At 32.2% G+C, this 21,734-nt stretch overlaps 1 protein-coding gene across 1 annotated transcript; it reads left to right on the forward strand.

Annotated features, from left to right (window-relative positions):
- The first annotated feature begins 2,910 nt into the window (after positions 1 to 2,910).
- LOC104884545 (pectinesterase 2) lies at positions 2,911 to 5,713 on the forward strand. Its single transcript, XM_057393084.1, has 5 exons — positions 2,911 to 3,350; positions 3,807 to 4,155; positions 4,483 to 4,689; positions 4,801 to 5,042; positions 5,298 to 5,713. Exons 1-5 carry the CDS (start codon positions 3,214 to 3,216, stop codon positions 5,455 to 5,457), a joined length of 1,095 nt encoding a protein of 364 aa, XP_057249067.1. The 5' UTR covers positions 2,911 to 3,213; the 3' UTR covers positions 5,458 to 5,713.
- The last annotated feature ends 16,021 nt before the right edge of the window (positions 5,714 to 21,734 follow it).

Raw genomic sequence — 21,734 nt, forward strand, 5'->3', positions numbered from 1 at the left:
ATAGAAATTCAGATTTAAAGATAAAAAGAGTTTATAAAAACTGATTTTCGGATAATGCTCAAGGAACTCCTATTATTTAGGAGTAATGGCTGCATTTATCCACGTTCATTTATAGTTCATGGGATCATGGGACATGATGTAAAACGTGTTCCTTAGGGGAAGGAACATCATGGGTAAATGGATTAAAACGTGTACTCTAACATTAATCCCACGTTCTTCATGATTAACACTATAAATATAGAAGTCTAGATAAGTTCCAAATGTGTCTGACTAAGTAATTAAGTGAGTTTAACTTATTAAGTGTCAGTGCCTTCATTCTCTCATAATAGCCATTTGTTCTTTGCCTTCTTACTCTAATTCCACTAAGCTTATTTCGATCAATTGTATTTTGGTTTTTGGGGTAAGGGAACTTTGAGTGAAGTTCTGTAAGAGAAAGGCTTTGAGTGAAGCTTGTATGTGTGAGAAAACTTCGAGTGAAGTTGAGAGGAACTGCTGTTAAGGGAACAGTGGTTCAGGAACTTGAGTTTAGGAACTCAAGGTAGGGCTCGAGTTAGAATTAGGTTGTAACAGAGTTGTTTGGCCTAATTAGTGAAAGTGTTGAGTTTAAAATCCCTAGTGGTCGAGGTTGTTTCTTCTTGTTGGGCCCAAGAAGTTTTTCCTCGTAAAAATCCCTTGTGTTCCTTTAGCTTGTTTATTCGTTTAAGTTTTAATTTCCGCAAAAAGTTACGTTTATTTCTACACCTACAATTCACCCCCCCTCTTGTAGTGTTCCTAGGGAAATAACAAATAGTTCACACAAGCCTCCACAACTCAGTTTCATGTAGCCTAGCATAAAGTTGCCATGAACGCGTATTACCAAGAATGCCCAACTAGTAACCCGACTTGACGGAGTATACCCCATCCTTGTTAGGCCACCAGTACCGACGATCTTTAGGCTAAAATTTCGACAAAGGTATGTCCATAATTCATGCTCCCTCCTCTGCTCCAAAACACGAAGAGATCTTCTCAACATCCTACCATACCGCTTCAGAATCAATCAATTCCGCCACAACCATATTCGGATCAGCGCTAACATGAGGTGTGACGGCTATGTGAGCCCACTCTATAGGCATCCATCTATCTTCCCACACCTTGATTTGCTCCCCATTACCTACCCGCTATTTTAAACCGTCCAATAGCAAAGATGTCTCTCCCCAAATACTATGCCATGTATAACTAGGATCGAAACCCTTGTAAGCTTCCGCAAAATCCGAGTTCTTGAAATATCTTACTTTAAGAATTGTGTGGAGAAGAGACTTCGAATCATCACATAGACGTCAGCAATATTTAGCAATCAAATATCTAAGATCTCTAAACTCCATTCCCACATTGATTTTGCAAGGCAAAGGGATTCCCAATTATGCCAGTGAGGCTTTCTCCATTCCATTTTTTCACCACCAAATTCGTGCTAGCAGAGAATTAATTTCATCAATTAATCAAATAGGTACGCGAAACACACTCATCAAATATGTGGGAATTGCTTGAGGTACAACTTTAATCAATACTTCTTTGCCGGGACGAGATATTTTTTTTCTTCCGTCCATTCAACTTTTTCCACATTCTTTCTTCCAGAAAAGCAAACACACCTTTCTTTGAACGCCCTATAATTGTGGGTATGCTTAGGTATTTCTCATGTCTGTCAACTTCTCTCACTCCAAGTATATCCACAATCTCCTTCCGTCGCACAACAGACACTTTCCTGCTAAAAGCCGCCTCAGTTTTGCTTAGATTGACTTTCTGACCAGAAGCTCTCTCATATGTACTGATTATTATTATTATTATTATTATTATTATTATTATTATTATTATTATTATTATTACTATTATTATTATCATTATTATTTTACTTGTTATTACTAATATGTTTTTTTCACCAAGTACCTCGAGTTTAATGCCAATACATCAAAATGCTCCTAATGACTAACAATGGTTAATTCCGTTAGTCATCAACATTATTTTTTTTTGTTTTAAACCTTAATTAACCCGTAATCCTAATTAACCACCAGTAAACCACTACCACCTCCCCCACAGCCACCCACCCCACCACCACCCCCTTCGAATTTTCCCAGCCCCCCCCCCCTTTCGAATTTCCGCAGCCCCCCTTCGAAATATATTGGGAACTGAGCACCAGAAGTTTCTCTGGTTGTCGTATCGTGTTTAGAAGGGTTTTCTCTGTCGGGGAAGCTAATCCCCATTTACACACACTTTAGCAGACGACAGGGAAGTTTGGTGATGTGTGCACCAACCAGATAGATGAACGAGTCACCCGCCTAGTTGCCAATTCTTTAGGGACTAACAATATATTGTTTTCATTAATCTCTTAGAGGTCCTTGATTGTGAGATTGCTGGTAAAGAATCTTTCTGCTTAGCTGACTCATTTAAGCATAGATTACATGTTGCCTCCCTTGATTTTATTTCACATTTTACCAATACGTCCCGATTGTGTTAAATACTTAAATCTGGAATAGGTTAATTAGGACCTATCAACTACAAGATTAGTTAAAGAATCTGCATTGCTTTGCACAAGGGTTAATGGTGGAACTAGGAAGGGTGGGGGGCTTGAGGGGGTGGGGTGAAACCCGACCCCAAGATTTTTGAGATTACATGTCACGTCAATATCACTAGACTATTACCTAGTGCTTCTCAAATTTTTAAACATGGTCAAGGTCCTCTTTGATAAAACCAAGACCACTTAGAAATTATCCTAATTATTTGCAATGCTTATCGGTTCTTAATATGTCTCATGTTTTTCTATATCTATTTACCCCCAAATCTAATGCAATACATGAGACAATCTAAAGTTTCACTAATTTTATGTATAAACCATCCAAGTTGGAGTGGCCTTCGACCAATTACAGGGTAATTACCAAGTGTAAGGTAAAAGTATGGATGTGGTTTTACATGTTTTGATGGGAAAACCTACAACCTACAATTCTGTTCTAAAAAAATAGCACCCGTTTTAGAAGTATCAATCATTATTTCTAGGAAAACTAGGCAAATTTACTCGTTTAATATTAGCCATTGTTATTTTAGAAAAGTCCTTTTTTCCCTCAAATAGCTATCATTCTTTCTCTCACTCCACCCTATATAAAACTTATTTTTACATGATAAACATAACAACAAAAACAACAAAAAAAATAACAATAAAAGGTTGAGGAAAAGAATAAAGAAGAAATGGCAATGAAACTTAATATTGCTTTGGCTTGTTTTCTTATTGTTAACATAGCTTTCACAATAAATGCACAAACTGTAATTCCTGCAAACGCAGCTGAAGTTGAACGTTGGTTTCAATCTGTTGTGAAACCAATCAGGTATACATGTTTATTCCCAAATAATGTGGCCCTTTCCCTCTCTATACGAAAAAAAAAAAGATAAAGCATTGTGTTTTATCATTTTTATGAAAATTGAACCTGAATATTGTTTTGTAGTTTTGTGGCAATATATGAATATGAACATATCCTATCCAAAAAAAAATTATTTCCATAAAAATAACTCTTATTACTTTGTTGAAAACTTCTTCATTTATAAAAGAATTTATGACAGTCAAATTTTGGTGAATGTTAATGAGAAAATGAAACAAAAACTTCTAAAGAGACCCTCTTTAATAGTGTATCCTTTTTGCAAAAAAAAAAAAAAAAACTAATAAATATTGTATGTAATATCAATATTACGATTTTAGTACAATTTGTATGCATGTTTTCCTATTGAAGTTACAAACGTGAATTTCATTCAAATGACCTAACTATTTTTTTTCCCCCTTTCCATAGTGCTGCAAAAGGAACATTAGAACCTAGTGTAATAGCAGCAGAAGACGGCGGGGTAGAGACTCTTGATGTGAGGCAAGATGGAAAAGGAAAATTTAAGACCATATCTGATGCTGTGAAGCATGTTAAAGTAGGAAATAAGAAACGTGTAATTATTAAAATTGGTCCAGGAGAATACAGGGAAAAGATTAAGATTGAAAGATTTCAATCATATATTACTTTCTATGGTACTGATCCTAAAAATAGACCGACTATAACTTTCGCTGGTACGGCTGCTCAATATGGAACAGTTGATAGTGCAACATTGATAGTAGAGTCTGATTACTTTGTTGCTGCAAATATAATTATTTCGGTATGTAACTCTTCTCTCTCTACTAACTACATCTAAATATTCACCTTACATCTATACTAATACATTAAAAAGCGTTAGTAATTTGCTCCATTTAATTCACATAAAATTGAAAAAAAATAGAATATGTAGTACATAATATTTTATTCCGTGACTTCAAACTTACATACTCAAGTCTTAACTACTAAACCATGTGATATTTGGTGTTATCGTTTTTAAGTAAAATATTAATAAATAAAAAATATAATTATCCGAAGCATAGCTAGACCTAGAAGCTATTGTTCTTCTTCATTTAGAGGTTATTTAATGCGTAATCGTCTTTGAATGTAGAATTCTGCTCCAAGGCCTGATGGAAAGAAGAAGGGAGCACAAGCTGCTGCAATAAGAATTTCTGGCGATAGATCTGCATTTTATAATTGTAAATTCGTTGGATTTCAAGATACTGTTTGTGATGACAAGGGAAAACATTTCTTCAAAGATTGTTATATTGAAGGGACTGTTGATTTTATTTTTGGTGAAGCTAGATCTCTATATTTGGTAACTTTGAATTTCTTTAGCTTTATTAATACAATTCATGTTATATAATATATATATATAGTAAAGCTTTTGACTGACATATATTATTTCTAATGTAAATTTGATTGACAGAATACCGAACTCCATGTTATTCCGGGTGATAGGGAGGCTATGATAGTTGCTCATGCAAGGAAGAATCAAGATGGAGAAGGTGGATACTCGTTTGTCCACTGTAAAGTGACAGGAACGGGTGGTCATGCAGTCTTAGGTAGAGCATGGTTTGATGCAGCTCGAAGCGTTTTTGCTTATTCTACCATCAGTGATGTCATTAAACCTGAGGGTTGGTCTGACAACAGAAATCAAAAATGCCAAAAGTAAAGCATCGCCTTCCTTTTTATATATTTTTGTTCCTAATATGATAATACTAATTTCTTAAGCTACTCATAATTTGTGAATATCACATAGAAATATTTCATATTATTCTACTTTCAAATTTTCAAACATAAAATTTTAGTAAGAATAATAGCAAACAATAAAGACACGAAACAAATAATCTATATAAAATATGTTTATTAACTCCTTTGCTCTATATATCTAGATATTGAGATTTATTGATCAAATGTATGTAGGACTGTATTTTTTGGAGAGTACGCAAACACAGGTCCTGGTGCTGACTTAAAGAGAAGGGTGCCATATTCCAAGAAGTTGACCGCTGCGGAGGCAAAACAATTTATTAGCTTGGAATACATTGATGCTGCCAAATGGCTTCTTCCACCTCCCAGGGTGTAAAATCTGTTAGCTTGGTAGTAAAAAGTAAAAAAAATGGTTTTCTTAAGATTCTTAAGATTTCCATAAAGTATGTATGTTCAACAATCACGTTGAATTTTCAATAAAGAAATGTAAAAGCTTTGTATCAAAAAAAAAGATAGTGTGTAGTTTATTTCGTTTGCCCCTTTGACATAGTGTGGCAAGATAGTACCCATTTGTATTGTTAATTTTATTTTATAAAAATAAGCCTGGAATAAACAAGGTAACTTTATGAGTTTATGTAGCTGAAAATTTTAGTTTACTGTTCTTTTTCCTATATTTTGTTATGAAAGATTTATCATTATATGCATTTTCTTCGAAACACTATATATTACGGCATATTCTCTTTATATTATTTTTGCTTATTTTCATAAAAAATAAGAAAGTTTTTTTAAAAAATTTACGAGAGTTTTTTTTTTAAAAAAAAAAGAAGATTCAAGAAAAATTAGATGAAGCAAATAGGCCCTTAATATTTTATATTTACTATAAATGAAATTATTGAATAACATATAACTTGTGAATGACCCTAAATATTAAATAATGTTAAATAAATGCACATCAACACCTAGTACTCCACTTTTTACTTTAATTTTTTGAGCCTTATTATACTAGATCTTTGATGAGTTGGGATCCTCTCCATTTTCTAAATGAAATGGATGGTTAATTCCTAGATTAATTATTGAAAATGCTTGATGGGGGAAGAGTTAGAAGGTTTTTTCTCGAAATATTATTTTACTAGCTTAGGTATTATAATCTTAAAATAACAAAAGGATGAAAAGAAAACTAGAGGAAAATAAGCTAATTGCTACTTGAAAAGGACCTCGGTTATCTAAAAAATGGAATCCTTAATCCATATGCGAAAAAATATATAAGGTGTGAATTAAGGGTTACAATTATACAAAAAACTGCAACCCTTTATTACTAAGGCGTGTTTTCTTCGATATAAACAAAATGAACTGAACTGAACTGAATTGAACTGAACTGGTTGCAATTGAACTAAGGGCCTGTTCTCTTCGACATAAAACAACTAAACTGAACTGAACTGAACTTATTGGAGCTAAACTGAACTTATTGGAGCTGAGCTGAACTGAACTGAACTGAACTAAACTGAACTGAATTGAATTGAATTGAATTAAATTAAATTGAATTAAATTGAATGTAATAAATATATAAATAATAATTTAAACAATAATAATATGAATATTAAATAATAATTATAATGATAAGTAATAATAATCAATAATAATTATAGTATTATGGATATTTTTAAATGATAGCTATAAATAAATAATATTAATAATCATAAATTAATAATAATAATAATAATTAATGATAATAATGATAATTAATAAATTATTTTTTATTATTTGTATTAATTATTAATACTTGATGATGATATATAATAACAATAATATCTAAGAAGTAAATTAATATTACTATTTTAATAATTAGATTGAATAATATAAAAATATTTAGTAATAAAAATAATGATTGGGTTGGACCGCGAAAATTACATCATAAATCGTCTTGACGCAATTTGATTGGTTTATGGACTAAAAAAAGTGGGTTTATTTGTGGTTTGACCTAAACCATATTCCTCCTAATAATAATAGTAATAATAATGAGTAAAGCTATAATAAACAAAATAATATATAGAAACAACAATAATAATAATAATAATACTTAATAGTAATGATATATATTTAAATAATAATAATAATAATGATGCTAATAATAATAATAATAATAATAATAATAATAATAATAATAATAATAATAATAATAATAATAATAATAATAATAATAATAATAATAATAATAATAATAATTAATAATAATAATATAATAATAATAATAATAATAATAATAATAATAATAATAAGAGTAATTAGTAAAATAAATTATACCAACATAATAATAATATTTAATAAAATGGTTATAAAAGAGCTGAGCTAAGCTGAACTGAACTGAACTGAAAATAAGCTGGGGAGAACATGCCCTAAATTGATTGCAACTGAACTGAATTGAACTGGACTGAAATAAATTAAATTATAACTAATAAAAATGATGATTGGAGCTGAATTGAATTGAACTGAACTGAACTGAACTGATTGAACTAAACTGAATTGAGCTAAACTAAACTAAAAATAAGTTAGGGAGAACATAACCTAAAGGAATACGATATTTAGGCTAACCGCAACCCTTAATTCAAGGGTTGTGGTTAATTTGAAAACCAGAACCTTTTTTTTTCCTTTTGATGCCCTTGTCCTAATTAAACTTTGATCCAATTCATTCAAGAAACCAGACCCGTATCATGAAAAAAAACCATCTCTATCTCTTTCTCCTTTTCCACCTCCGATCTCCTCTGTTCCATTAGTGTCAGCATCTTGCTCGTTGGTGCCTCGCTTTTCTTCCCGTTGTTGCTTTGCCCTCCCCTACTCGTGCTTCCTTTTCTCTCATCAAGGATCCTTGCGCTGATGCTGACACTGCTATTATTGCTTGTGAACTACATGGTGCTGATGTTATCCTCCTGGTGTTGGTGTTCGTTGCTGCAGAGCCACTAGTCACTGCTGCATGTTCTTAACTTTCCTCTATTAGTGCTAGACTTGGTTATTGGACAAGGTAGCCCAATGCTCAAAGGGTTAGGGTCAAATTTATAGGGTTTTTATTGGATAGGGCTTTAATGGATATGGTCATTATTGGGCAGGCCATTATGGGGCTGATAAAATATCCCAATATTTTTGAAAGAGTATATTAGATATTGCAACAATAATTATGTTAAAGTAGGTAGTACATCAGTACAAGGTACACGGCAGTGTGTGCACTACCGACTAGTACATCAGTACAAGGTACAAGGCAGTGTGTACACTACCTTAAGTGCAGCCACCTCTCGGAGGATTCTCCCTGGCCTTCAGTGCCAATCATTATGTTTTTTGTCTTTCTGTTAAGCTGGCTTTTGTGCCGTTTCCAGGACCTTCCTAGGAAGTTTCTTGCTATTTTTCAGTCTATAAAAGACTAAGGGTGCCTTTTCTTCAACTTATTGGCCCTGAACTTATCTGAACTGAACTTAGTGAACCTGAACTGAACTTATTGGAACTTATTAAACCTGATTGGACCTGAGTCAACTTATTGAACCTGATTGAACGTGATTGGAACTTATTGGATCTGATTGGAACTTATTGACCTGATTGAAACTTATTAGACCTTATTGGCCCTGATTGAAACTTATTAGACCTTATTGGACCTGGTTGAAACTTATTAGACCTTATTGGACCTGATTGAAACTTATTTGACCTTATTAGACAAAAAAAATTGACAATTAATAACATAAATACTACCCCTAACGTAAATGCTACGGAGCAAAATTTATTATGAAGTAATAATTATTAAAATTTGTCCTTTTAAAAAATAATTACTATTAATTATCTCTTATGATAATTAATTTAACAAAAAAAATTTACTATTTATATATTTGCCTATACATAACTTTCACCACTAATATATTTAATAGTCTTGTTTTGATTTTAAAGCACTAGTAGAAAATCAAAAGTTGATTAATATTTATTGCTAACAAGTTAAAATTGGCACATATGAAAAATTCTCACTCCACTTTCATTTACTTGAAGGTAGTAGAATGCATTAACTCCTTATCTCTTACTCTACTTTCATCTCTCACTTGTTACTTGTACCCAATTACATATTATGCATTATTATAAAGGCGGGAGAAAATAAAAAGAAAAAAAAGAAAGAGAAAAAAATCTCGTATATAACCGTAGCCAAAACAAAGTCTGCCTTCATTCATTTCTTCTCCTTTCTTCCTTCTGTTATTTTTTTTTAGCTTTTCTCCAACACTCCATTAAAGTCACAAACAAGATGCCACCAATCATAATCACCCATCAATTTTCACTCATCCATATCAAGAGAAAAGTTTGAGAGTTCATACTCCTGAATTTAAAAATGGTCCTCCACCATAGGGAATGTTAAAGCATTTTAATTATCGACATTCTTCATTACGTGGAACTGTTGAAAGAAGTTTTGGTGTACTAAAAAATAGATGGAAGATTCTAAGAATGATGCCGAAGATGGATGATGCTTACAAGTTGGCTATTATCGAGGCAACATGCACGTTACATATTTTATTCGTTTACATGATTTAGGGATTCCAGTTTCGCAAGTAGTTGAAACCATGGAACCAAGAGCTGATTTAAATTTAACTGACAAGACGAGAACAAAGAATATGGAGATTACTCGGGCAAAAATTGCAGATGAAATATGGTTGGATGTTGGTGAAGAAAACGTATTGATTGAAGATGATGATGTAGAAGATGAAGAAAGATACTTCGATGAAGAAAGATACTCCGGTGATGATAATGAAGCAATCAATTGATAACACTTATATCTTTCGTTGTTATTAGTAACGAAAACATGTTATCTTTAGTTATTTAAAGACGAATTGCAAAATATTGTAATTATAATAATTATTATTGTTAACCTTAATTATTTGATCATGATTATAATATTATTTAATAATAATATAATCAGCTAATAGTAATATGAATAATCAAATAATAGACAATAATACAAGTATAATATCATACATTGTGGTACTTTAATAAAAAAATTGTAATAATAACATAATCAGCTAATAGTAATATGGATAATAAAATAACAGACAATAATACAAATATTTAATAAAGTAATAGACACTAATACAAGTATAATACTATATAATCATTGTGGTACTTTAATTAAAATTCTAATAATAACATAATCAGCTAATAGTGATATGAAATTATGAATAATAAAATAATGGACAATAATACAAATGTTTATTGAACATTGACTATTTGGACCTTATTAGACCTGATTGGAACTTATTGCACCTGATTGGAACTTATTGCACCTGATTGGAACTTATTGGACCTTATTAGACCTAATGGGAACTTATTGCCCTGATTGGACCTTATTGCAACTTATCTGAACTTATTGGACCTGAAACTTAATTTTTTTTAAGTTGAGGAGAACGCACCCTAAGTTGTAAGCTGTATTCAGGACCACAAAATTTTGAATGAAGGAGAGAAAAAATGGAGAAAAAGCTTGTGTCTTATACAAAATGTTTTCATGGTATCAGAGCTTAGGCTCGAAAACTAGTAATATCTCTCATTCTTCTACCAGTTTTTCTCTAAAATACATCCAAAATTTTTAGCTTTCTCTCAAAATAGCTAGAAAGAAAAAATCTACTATGACCAAAACAACTATAGAGGCAACCAACCCTCTATATCTCCATCCATCTGTTGGAAACAACTTCCTGGTTGTAGAAACTTCAAGGGTCTGCTAATTACAGATCTTGGAAGAGATCAATGGAGATTGGTCTGGCTTCCAAAAGAAAACTAGGCTTTATAACAGGCGTGGTAAAGAGGGATGAGAAAGATGACGTTAAAGGAGAATCCTGGGACACATGTAACAGTATGATTATATCCTGGATATTGTGTTCTGTGAGTGAATCCATTAAGAAACCTGTGATGTTTGTGAGAAATGCTCATATGATATGGAAGCAGTTGGAGAAAAGATTCTCTCTCACAAATGGTTCAAGGAAGTATAAACTGAACAAGGAATTATATGAAGCAAAACAGCAATGTAGGCATGTGAGTGAGTATTACACTATGATGAAATGTCAGTGGGAGGAACTGGACTCCCTGAATACTCTTCCACCTATCACTACTGTAACAGATGAGATAACAACATTTGTTGAAGCACTTACTCAACAAAAAGATGAACATAAGCTATTTGAGTTTTTTGAATGGGCTTGATGAAGTTTATGGAACTCAGAGAAGTAACATTCTCATTATGTCGCCACTTCCTACAGTGGAAACTGCTTCCAGCTTCTTAGAATAAGAAGAAGCTCAGAGAGAGTTGTTGTGTAATAGCCGGTAAATAATACAGGATTAGTATATGATTAAGTACTTAAATTGTGAAATTTAAATGTGATCGTACGTAGGTAATACGTAAGATAAGTTGTGTGTAAAAATAATTTGTGCTTGTGTGTAATTAGTACTTAGAAGGAATTATATAAAGATGATAATATTATTAAGTTACATGTGAACAATTAGGATTGATATAGTATTTTAAGAAGTTGAATTATAGAAATTTAAACTATCGGAAGATAGGAATTATGTTTCAACTATTAAGCAAATTAACGGTTATGCTTAATCGAATGGACTTTGGAGTTCTTTAATATATATGGGTTAAGGTAAATCAAGGAAGTATATGTTATGGATGTTTTGGGGTAAAATAATCATCTTGGGGAAAGTAGATCACTAGTATGCAATATAATATAAAAATTAGTATTAGGATAGTACAAAAAGAAGAGCAGAAATTCTTGCAAAGGATCAAGTGGGAACAAAGACCTTAATTGACTTACTAAGGAGTGATTCACGAGATATAAAGGCATCTAAACATAATACACATGTATCCAAACACCTCACAAAAATTTCATTACAAACCAACAAAGAAATTCTGCTGCCCAGAAGTGGAAAACTTCCACCTCTTCTTCTCGCCAGTCCTACGTGAGCAGTAGGGTTGATTTCTTTCTTCGTTTTCTTCCATTTTTCTCTATAAAACCTTACATGCAAAGCTTGATTCATATTCTAAACACATAGGAGCATACTGGGTAGCCAAGAAATCATTCGTTCAAGGTCAAGAAGTTCAAGAAAAAGAGACATCTTCCTCAACCAGAAAAATAGTAGGTATGTGGATTTGTTTGGGTAAATTGAAATACTTTCCTTAGTTCAATCCTTATGAATTTTTGTGTGGATATAAATAGGTGTTTAAGGATTCCAAAGAAGTAAAAATCTCATCCAAAGGACAAGGATAAGTCGAGTTACACCTTTACAAGTTAAGGTATGCAAATTCTATCCCTTTTTGGAAGTTAAGTATTATGAAAGTTATTAGACTTATTTGGGAACGAAATTGAGGTTGAATTTTTGTTTTGAATGTCTATTGGATTCTGTATTTTGATGTTATACAAGTATAATCCTTTGCATGTTGGTACAACACATGAAAAAGAGTTCCTTTTCTTACCTTAGGAAGAATAGTATGTGGATTTTACTCGGTTTGGCTAAGAATTGTGAATTTTGGTATTTTGGATGGATTTTTGGTGAGTAGGCAGTAGGTGGAATGATATTAGGCTGTCATATATATGTGTGTTAATAGCTAAGAACATCTTTTAGGATGCAGGTAGAGTTTTTACACTAAAAGTGTTGTTAAAGGCATGTTTTACTATGTGATTTCACTTGGAAATGTTATGAATGTTGGAAAAGGATTGCATTGGACTTATTAGTAGTTACTATTAATAAAGAACACTTGGTGTCCATGATATACCTTGATAAGAATTTTCTACATCATTTCAAATTACATTAGAGGGTTCGAAAACTATTTACAAACTACGTTTTAAGAATGAACTATATTGGGTTTCCTATAATCTTTTAAGGGAAACATTTTCAATGATATATGAGTACTTACAGTAGCTTAAACATAAATGTTCCACTTATATTACTCAACCATAATCGATGATCAAATTCTATTCAAAGTATTCTTTGTTATGAGGTCTGAAATCACCCTTTTTCGCACATCAAGCCTAGATTATTTTTATGTTTAATTAGATCGATTGTGTGGATTCTTTAGAAACATTTTTGGCATTCCTAAAATCATGTAGCTACTGTCCTAAGTCCATAATCCATCATTAACCAAACCTTAAATTATTTTTATAAGCTTAAGTTTTAATATAATTTCTTACAAACCGTTTTAGTAAGTGTGTTTGTTATTAAAGAATGTGAATTCGTTTTTGCGTAGTGAAGAGGAATGTGTGTAATGTGTGAAAGGACATGTCCTATAAAAGCTTTCAAGCGAGAAAATAGTAGGAGTTTAACTCCGAATTGGTGTGAGGTTGCACTCTAATGCACCTCATTGTGTTATCTTCTTCCTACGCTCCAAAGTAAACGTTTTCAATGTGTGTTTGTATGTAGACATTTGCTATAAACCTGTGAACATTTAGAATGTGTATTCTCACCATGAAGGTTTATTTCCTTGACATAGTGATTTGCAAAATATCTTTGGAGTGTGATCACTCATTGCTTTTAGCCACCATAATCTACTTTCAGGTTGATTTGCATACCAGTGTAAGCTGATTTTTGTTCTATGAACCTGTCCTGGTGGGGGCATACTCTTGTGAAGGGAATAGCAAGCTAAGGTAGTCCGATGGAAGAGCTGTAGTGAAGTCATGTCTCGACTATCATAGTGGATGCAAGCTTGAGCATGATCATATTGTGCGACTTAATTCTGCTTTATGAACACTGTTTAACTTTACTTTATAACTTTACTTTGGGTCTATAATAACTAACTTATTTCTTATGTGATGAATGTTTTATTATAAGATTAGCTCGTAGAGTCAATTCAGCCATATTAAATGGGTTGACTCCAGCAAGTGACAACCTCCATGACCTTGATTATGATTTTGCTTCCGCTAATGCTAGAAAGTATGGTTTTAATTAATTTTTAATATAAGCTAGGACGGGGGCTGTTACATGTTGAGCCAGGTGAAAGAAGAAACAGAAACCTTGGCTATGTTCAGTAAAAGGGCATGGTGAGCCACAAGCAGTACTCCTCCAACTACTCAATGCTCTGTGTGCAGCAAAAGTGCGCACACAAAAGAAAGCTGCTGGTTTGTACTGGGGTTTCCCAAGAACAAGGCAAGGAATCAGGTATTTCCATAACACAATGGAAAAGGAAAGAACAATTATTGTCAGTAAAAATGGAGCAAGGGAAAGCAATCTGGTGCAAAGATAGCTGCAAATGCTCAAAATCAGAGTGACAACATGTCAATCTCAAGCAATGACACCACTATTACTGCTCAACAACTTGAACAACTCCTTAGTCTTCTACCTACCCCATCTAAAGGTAAAGATACTGAAGATGTGATGGACATACATTACTCAAGTATGGTGTCATGTTATTTTGCTGATTATGTAAGCACATATACATGGATTCTGGTGCTTTAGATCATATGGCTGGAAATTTTTCTATGTTAAAGAATGTTGTGATATGCAAAGATAACTCTCTGATTAATTTGCCTACTGGTCAGACCTCTAAAGTCACACACACTGGAATTGTGATGCTATAAAGCAATGTAAAGTAGAGCAATATTCTGTATATTCCTGCTTTCAAACATAATTTGCTATGTGTGAGCAAATTATGTGAAGATCTGAACTGTAAGGCAACATTTCTTGATAAATACTGCCTGATTATAGACTGTGTGACTGAAGAAATAAGAGGTATAGGAAAAAGTGAGAATGGTCTTTACTCCTTGATGAATGAACCAGTTGAGAAGACTCTTCATAGAATTAAAGAACATACTAGCTATGCTATTTAGAGAAATAAGAAAAGGGTGGCTATGAATGCTCAAAATTACACTGAATTTCCTAATGTAATTAGGAATGTTCCAAAATTAAGCAAAGAAACCCTGTGACATCACATATTGGGACACGCACCAATGAAGAGACTTGCTATGATTAATTCCATTAATGTGAAGAGCGAATGTCATGATGTGTGCATTACATGTCCTTTGGCAAAATTCACAAAGTTGCCTTTTGGAAAAAGTGATTCAAAACAAGTGAGCTATTAGAAATGGTGCACATGGATATATGGGGGCCTTATAACGTAAGCTACAAAGGGAAGTATAGGTACTTCCTCACTTTGGTGGATGACTACTCAAGACTGACATAGTGCATCTATTGAAGCTGAAGTCTGATGCTTTTGCTGCTTTGGGGAACTTTGTGAATATGGCAAAGACTCAGTTTGGGAAGAATGTGAAAGTCATAAGGTCGAACAATGCATTAGAATTTGATGATCGCAAATGCAGGCCCTACTTTGAAAAATTTAGCATAATTCACCAAACATCATGCTTGATAGGCCACAACAGAATGGCAGAGTGGAAAGAAGGCACAAAAATTGTTCTTGAAATGTCAAGAGCCATAAGATTTTTTAGTGGTCTTCCACTTTATTGTTGGGGTGATTGTGTGATGACAACCACCTATATCACTAATAAGTTGCCTAGTACAGTTCATAAAGGAAAGAGTCCTAATGAAGTGTGCTATGAAAAGAAACCAAACTACAATATGATGAAATGCTTTGGGTGTTTAGCTATGGCATACAACCCTGATAGAAGAAAGTATACTTTTGGTGCTAGGGGTATTCCCCGTGTCTTTATTGGATACTCAAATACACAGAAGGGCTACAAGCTTCACAACCTTGTTAGTGGAGAATCTTTTGTGTCAAGATATGTGAAATTTCATGACAATCCTGATGACATTTTTTACTCTACATCCCAGAAAGGAATAGATTTATGTGAGCCTCCTAAATAAAACATTATGTGGAGTGAAGATTATGATGAAGAAACACAGAAGGAGATCATTCATGAAGAAGGTGGTGATACAGAACTTGATGGTATAGTTGATGATGTACCTACTAATACTGTAGTGTCTCTAGAGATCTAGAAGAGAACACAAGGCTCCATCTTGGCATAATTATTATGAAGTAAGAGCAAACCTTGTTCAAAAAGTGACTAACACTCAAGTCACTAATCATTACACCCGTCTTCTGAGTACAATAGAGAAAGAACTTGATCCTAAGCTCTTTAAAGAAGCAGCTAAATACAAACAATGGCTGGAAGCTATGAATGAAGAACTAGATGCTCTGGACAGAAACAACACATGGGAAATCACAGATCTTCTTAAAGGGAAACATGCTATTGGTTGCAAGCGGATCTACACAACTAAATTTGATCCACAAAGACAAAAATATATAAGATATAATTCTAGGCTTGTTGTTCTTGGAAATAGACAGTAGTATGGCTTGGATTATGGAGAAACATTTGCACCTGTTGCCAAATTGACCACAGTAAGGTCAATTCTTGCAATTGCAGCCATTCAAAGTTGGCATACACATCAAATGGATGTGAAAAATGCTTTCCTGGAAGTGGATAATGTATAATGATAAATAAAGATAGCATACATGGGTGAAGTGTTGAAGCTAGAACTTTCATTTACATGTGAAGAGGGATCTTCTTGTTGTTGATGATTCCATATGCTCTAAAATCAAATACTGTGAAAAACATGCTTTATCATACTATTTTTGGTTATTAATGATTAGAGTTAGAACCAGCTAAATATATGTATGTTAACTATTCTATGTGTTTTGTGAGAAAATTATTGTTAAAGAACTTTCGCATTCATGCTATTATTAATGATTGCGATTAATCAGTACTTGAACATCTTGTTTTACATAAGTATTTGGGTATTTAATTTGAACTTTGGTTGTCTTATCAAACTTAGTATAATGGACTAAAGAGGAAATCGTCATATCCAACTTAGCCAATTGATAGAATCAATTGACTAATCACTGTCAAACAGGCCATAAAATCAATAGCATATCAATATTGATTCAACTAGTTTAACTAGTTTGTATTATAATAGTTGACTTTCATTGACTCTTGGCAGGTTGATGTTGTGTTCTTTTGAATTGGATCATGTTAAATCGAGTCGTCTGTCTTAAATTAGTCAAAGCTCAATAACTAGGTAATACTATTCTTTTAGGTAATTATGTGAAGTATAGTCAAGTGACTTATATTATATTATTATGTTGTAGATTGCGGCTTCGTTTGACTTGAGATTGAGATTCCTTGACTGTAATTGCTACTAAGGTAAGATTTCCTACTATGCTTGCACAGATGAGTTCAGGAATTGTTTATATTGTTTTGGAAATATTTTTTGAGATTGAGATATTTTTTATAACGTTATATATTGAAACTCACATTTTGGTTCTAGATATTTACAGTGAAAGAGTTGAGATTGTTTATGAGATTTATATTTCAAAGGAGGAAGTTCCTTATTGTGACCAAGTTCAATTGAATTGTGGTGTTGCAGGTAAGCGGGATTCCTCAAGTATGGAGGTATATTGAGTTAACAGTGTCTCATTATTTTATTTTAGTAGTTGAGATTATATTGATCAATTCTCTTGTCATTCGTCTTCCTTCTTGGTACATTATCAAGTTAGAGGTATGCATACCAGGGAATTTGGTGTTTACTTTATGTAGTGAGCCTTGATAGCTCATTGGATTTTTATTACTTCCTACTCACATATTATGAAAGGTTATATTTGAATGTTTTACAGAATGGTTCAGAAAGAAAGAAAGATTGGATTTGAGGTTGTTAGAAAGTTAATATATCATATATATAATTTGTACATCTTTTCAATGAATTTGCAAGATATTCCTATACCGTCCGGTAGGTAATTAATCTGAATTACAACCGTCCCCTTTTCGCTATATAATTAATCTGAACTACAACCGAGACGGTCCTAAACCCGTCTAGTCCTGGGGTCAACCTTGGTATCCGAGCCAAAAAATCGCCGGGGGGTAGGATCTGCCGATATTAAGCCTAAAACAGTCTAATTACTCATACTAGTACTACTAATCGTGTTAAAATTAGGATGGGTTACTATTTCGTCCTTTTGTGATTTTGTTTTTATCTGACTTTGATGCACTTCTTTACTTCCTACGTAAAGTTGCAACTTAATTCATTTCCATGACAAACTTCTACCATATTTTATTAGAATAGTTTAAGTTTTGTTTATTTAAAACAAAACCTATTATCTTTATATGTATTAAGTTTAGTTCAACTATCTAGTGTTAGTATTTTCCACTAAAAGCTACCTACCTCATATAATACATAATTTTGTGGGTTTAGTAGTTAAGAATTTGCACTAAGTGTTGGTCAGACGTTGGTCAGCCCTTGTTAAATCCGTTGGTCAGCCGTTAAGAGGAGAAAAGGTGGTCCCGGTAACGGTGGTCCCGTTGGTCCCATATATATGCATTTACTTATCTGCTACATGCATTAAATTTTATTATTATATGATCATGGCTACTTTTGTTAGAAAATTATTTTCACATGATAGTGATAACTCAAACGTAGTACAAAGTAAAGAAATATCTTTTCCGATTAATTTTCAAAACTGGACTATACCTAAAAAATATGTAGATATTATCCCCAATCCTTCTATTAATGTTATTACAAAATATAATAATGAAAAAGAATTTTTATTTGAACTTATAGACAAAATTAACGACACAGATGTAAAAAGGGAGTACCTTTTAAAGTTAAAAGATATTGTTTGTAAAGAAGAAAATACTACTAGAACTGAACCAATTACTTTATCAAAAATATTTGATCGCTATCCAACTCCTAATATTTTTGAACAAATTACAACTAAAGATTTACAAACTGAATTTAGCACTCTTAAAACTCAAGTAAAAGAGATTAAAGAACAATTGTTAGAATTCAAGACTAAAGACTTAGAACTTCAAACTAGAATAGCTTTATTAGAATCAAATAATAGTCTTAAGGATCAACCTTCTACCTCTAACTCATCTCCTATTCAAATTTCATCTCAAGACCCTACAGAAGATCAAATAAATATTATAGATAGCATAAATTTTCAAAAATGGTATATTCTCATTTCACTTAAAATAGGTAATGACTTTCACTTAAATACTATAGCATTATTAGACAGTGGAGCTGATCAAAATTCTATAAGGGAAGGACTAGTTCCTAGTATCTTCTACGAAAAAACAACGGAAAAGTTACATAGTGCTAATGGTGAACCTTTAAAAATAAAATATAAGCTCCCTAATGTATATATTTGCAATCAAGGTTATTGCTTTAAAAATACATTCATTTTGATAAAAGATATAAACAATGAAATAATACTTGGTACTCCTTTTATTACTCAAATTTATCCTTTTTCAGTCGATCGTATGGGTGTTCATAAATATCTTTTCAATCTCTTGCACCAGTTTACCAAAAAGATTTAGCTATATTACAATCTTCATCTATATTTCAACAAGTAAATACAATAACTAATAAAGAGTCTCAAATTTCTCTTTTGCAACAAGAAATATCATACTTAAAAACAGAAGAAAGATTAAAAAACCCTTATATTCAAAAGAAAATATATGATTTAGAACAAAAATTTAAAGAAGAAGTTTGTGCAGATATTCCTAATGCTTTTTGGGAAAGGAAAAAACATATGGTTTCACTCCCCTATGAAAAAGAATTTTCGGAAAAAGCAATTCCTACTAAAGCAAGACCTATTCAAATGAATCAAAAAATGTTAGAATTTTGTAAAAAAGAAATTCAAACCTTATTAGATAAAAAATTAATTAGACCATCTAAATCTCCTTGGAGTTGTGCTGCCTTTTATGTTATGAATCAAGCAGAAAAAGAAAGAGGGGTTCCTAGATTAGTAATTAATTATAAACCTCTTAATAAAGTCTTACAATGGATTAAGTACCCGATAATCCCTAATAAAAAAGATTTATTGAGTCGTCTTTTCAATGCAAAAATCTTTTCAAAATTTGATATGGAAAGTGGATTTTGGCAAATTCAAATAGAGGAAAAAGATAGATACAAAACCGCCTTCAATGTTCCTTTTGGACATTATGAATGGAATGTAATGCCTTTTGGATTAAAAAATGCTCCATCCAAATTTCAAAATATTATGAACGATATTTTTAATCCTTATACTCAAAATATTATAGTCTATATTGATGATGTCCTAATATTTTCAGATTCCTTAGATCAACATTTAAACACCTTAATACTTTTTTACATGTTAAAAAAGAATGGTTTAGTCGTCTTTTCCCTAAGATGAAAATATTTCAAACTAAAATACGGTTTTTAGGACATGATATTTTTCAAGGTACTATAAAACCGATTAATAGAGCTATAGAATTTCTGATAAATTTCCAGAGAAATTAAAGACAAAAATCAATTACAAAGATTTTTAGGATGTCTTAATTATATTTCAGACTTTTTTCCTAATTAAGACAATATTGTTCATGTCTTTATCAAAGATTACGAAAAAATCCTCCAGCTTGGTCACCTAAACATACACATATAATACAAACATTAAAAGAAAAAGTAAGTCCCTTCCATGTTTAGGTCTACCAAATCCCAATGCATTCATGATAGTAGAAACAGATGCATCCGACATAGGTTATGGAGGCATTCTTAAACAAAAATTACCTGAAAATAAAAATGAACAAATAATTAGATTTCATTCCGGCCTATGGATAGGTTCTCAAAAAAATTATTCAACTATTAAAAAGGAAATTTTATCTATTGTTCTTTGTATTTCAAAATTTCAAGATGATCTATATAATAAATCTTTTTATACGAATAGATTGAAATCTGCAAAGAAATACTACAAAAGGATGTTCAAAATATTGTTTCAAAACAAATTTTGCCAGATGGCAAGCTATATTATCAGTTTTTGATTTTCAAATAGAATATATAAAAGGAGAAAATAATTCTCTTCCTGATTTTTTAACTAGAGAATTTTTACAAGGAAAAGCAATAGTAATAATTAAAGTTCGATTTTTAAAGGAGGCAAAATGAATCAAGACTCTAATAAAGGCAAAGGTATTCAAAAACCAGAAGATTATGTGATGAGATTTCACAAGCTCCAGCCATCAAGTGAAAAAACATCTTCATCAGATAAGCTTGACGCATTTTCTGATTTTCCACCTTTATCTTATTCCCAAGCAGTCAAGTATCCTACTCAAACTTCAAACTCAAAATCAACTACTCAAAAATCCCAATCTACAAATTCCGAAACCCACAAATACATCACCAAACCACATAAAGAACACCTACTCCTTACACGTTTCAAAGAAACTCCTCAAATTCCCGAACTTATCAAATTTACTAATTCTCTTTTCCCAATGTATTGTCAATACCGACCTGAAACATCTTACAAAACACAAAGGTTTTATGAATTCATACTTGTTGATACCAAGTTCGTCGAAATTGAGCATAGTGAAAAAGGAAATTACATAGCCTATTCAAAATGCAAAATCAAGAAGATTATTCCACAGACTGAATGGATATCTGCTTATGTTCCGAAAGAATTCTCGTCCCTTTCCAGCCACAAGAATATAATTACATTGATTATCAGATGGCATGGTTTCGAGCATTCTTACTCAGGCATTTAATCATTCATGGTTCTTCACCATTTGTCCTCAATGTCCAAATAACTTCCCCATATGGTTTTATGAATGGTGGCTCCACTTTGGAAGTTCTCAACAAATATGGCCAATGAAGTACAAAAATCATATGATTTCTTCTCCAGTTATGTACAAACCAACA

The sequence above is a fragment of the Beta vulgaris genome, chromosome 2 (assembly GCF_026745355.1).
Source record: "Beta vulgaris subsp. vulgaris cultivar EL10 chromosome 2, EL10.2, whole genome shotgun sequence".
NCBI lineage: Eukaryota > Viridiplantae > Streptophyta > Magnoliopsida > Caryophyllales > Amaranthaceae > Beta > Beta vulgaris.

Bases quoted from the DNA above. Each gene is read 5' to 3' on its own strand.
- LOC104884545 (XM_057393084.1), top strand. From the start codon at position 3,214: ATGGCAATGAAACTTAATATTGCTTTGGCTTGTTTTCTTATTGTTAAC. The intron at 3,351-3,806 runs GTATACATGTTT...CCCTTTCCATAG, and splicing joins TCTGTTGTGAAACCAATCAG to TGCTGCAAAAGGAACATTAG. The intron at 4,690-4,800 runs GTAACTTTGAAT...TTTGATTGACAG, and splicing joins AAGCTAGATCTCTATATTTG to AATACCGAACTCCATGTTAT.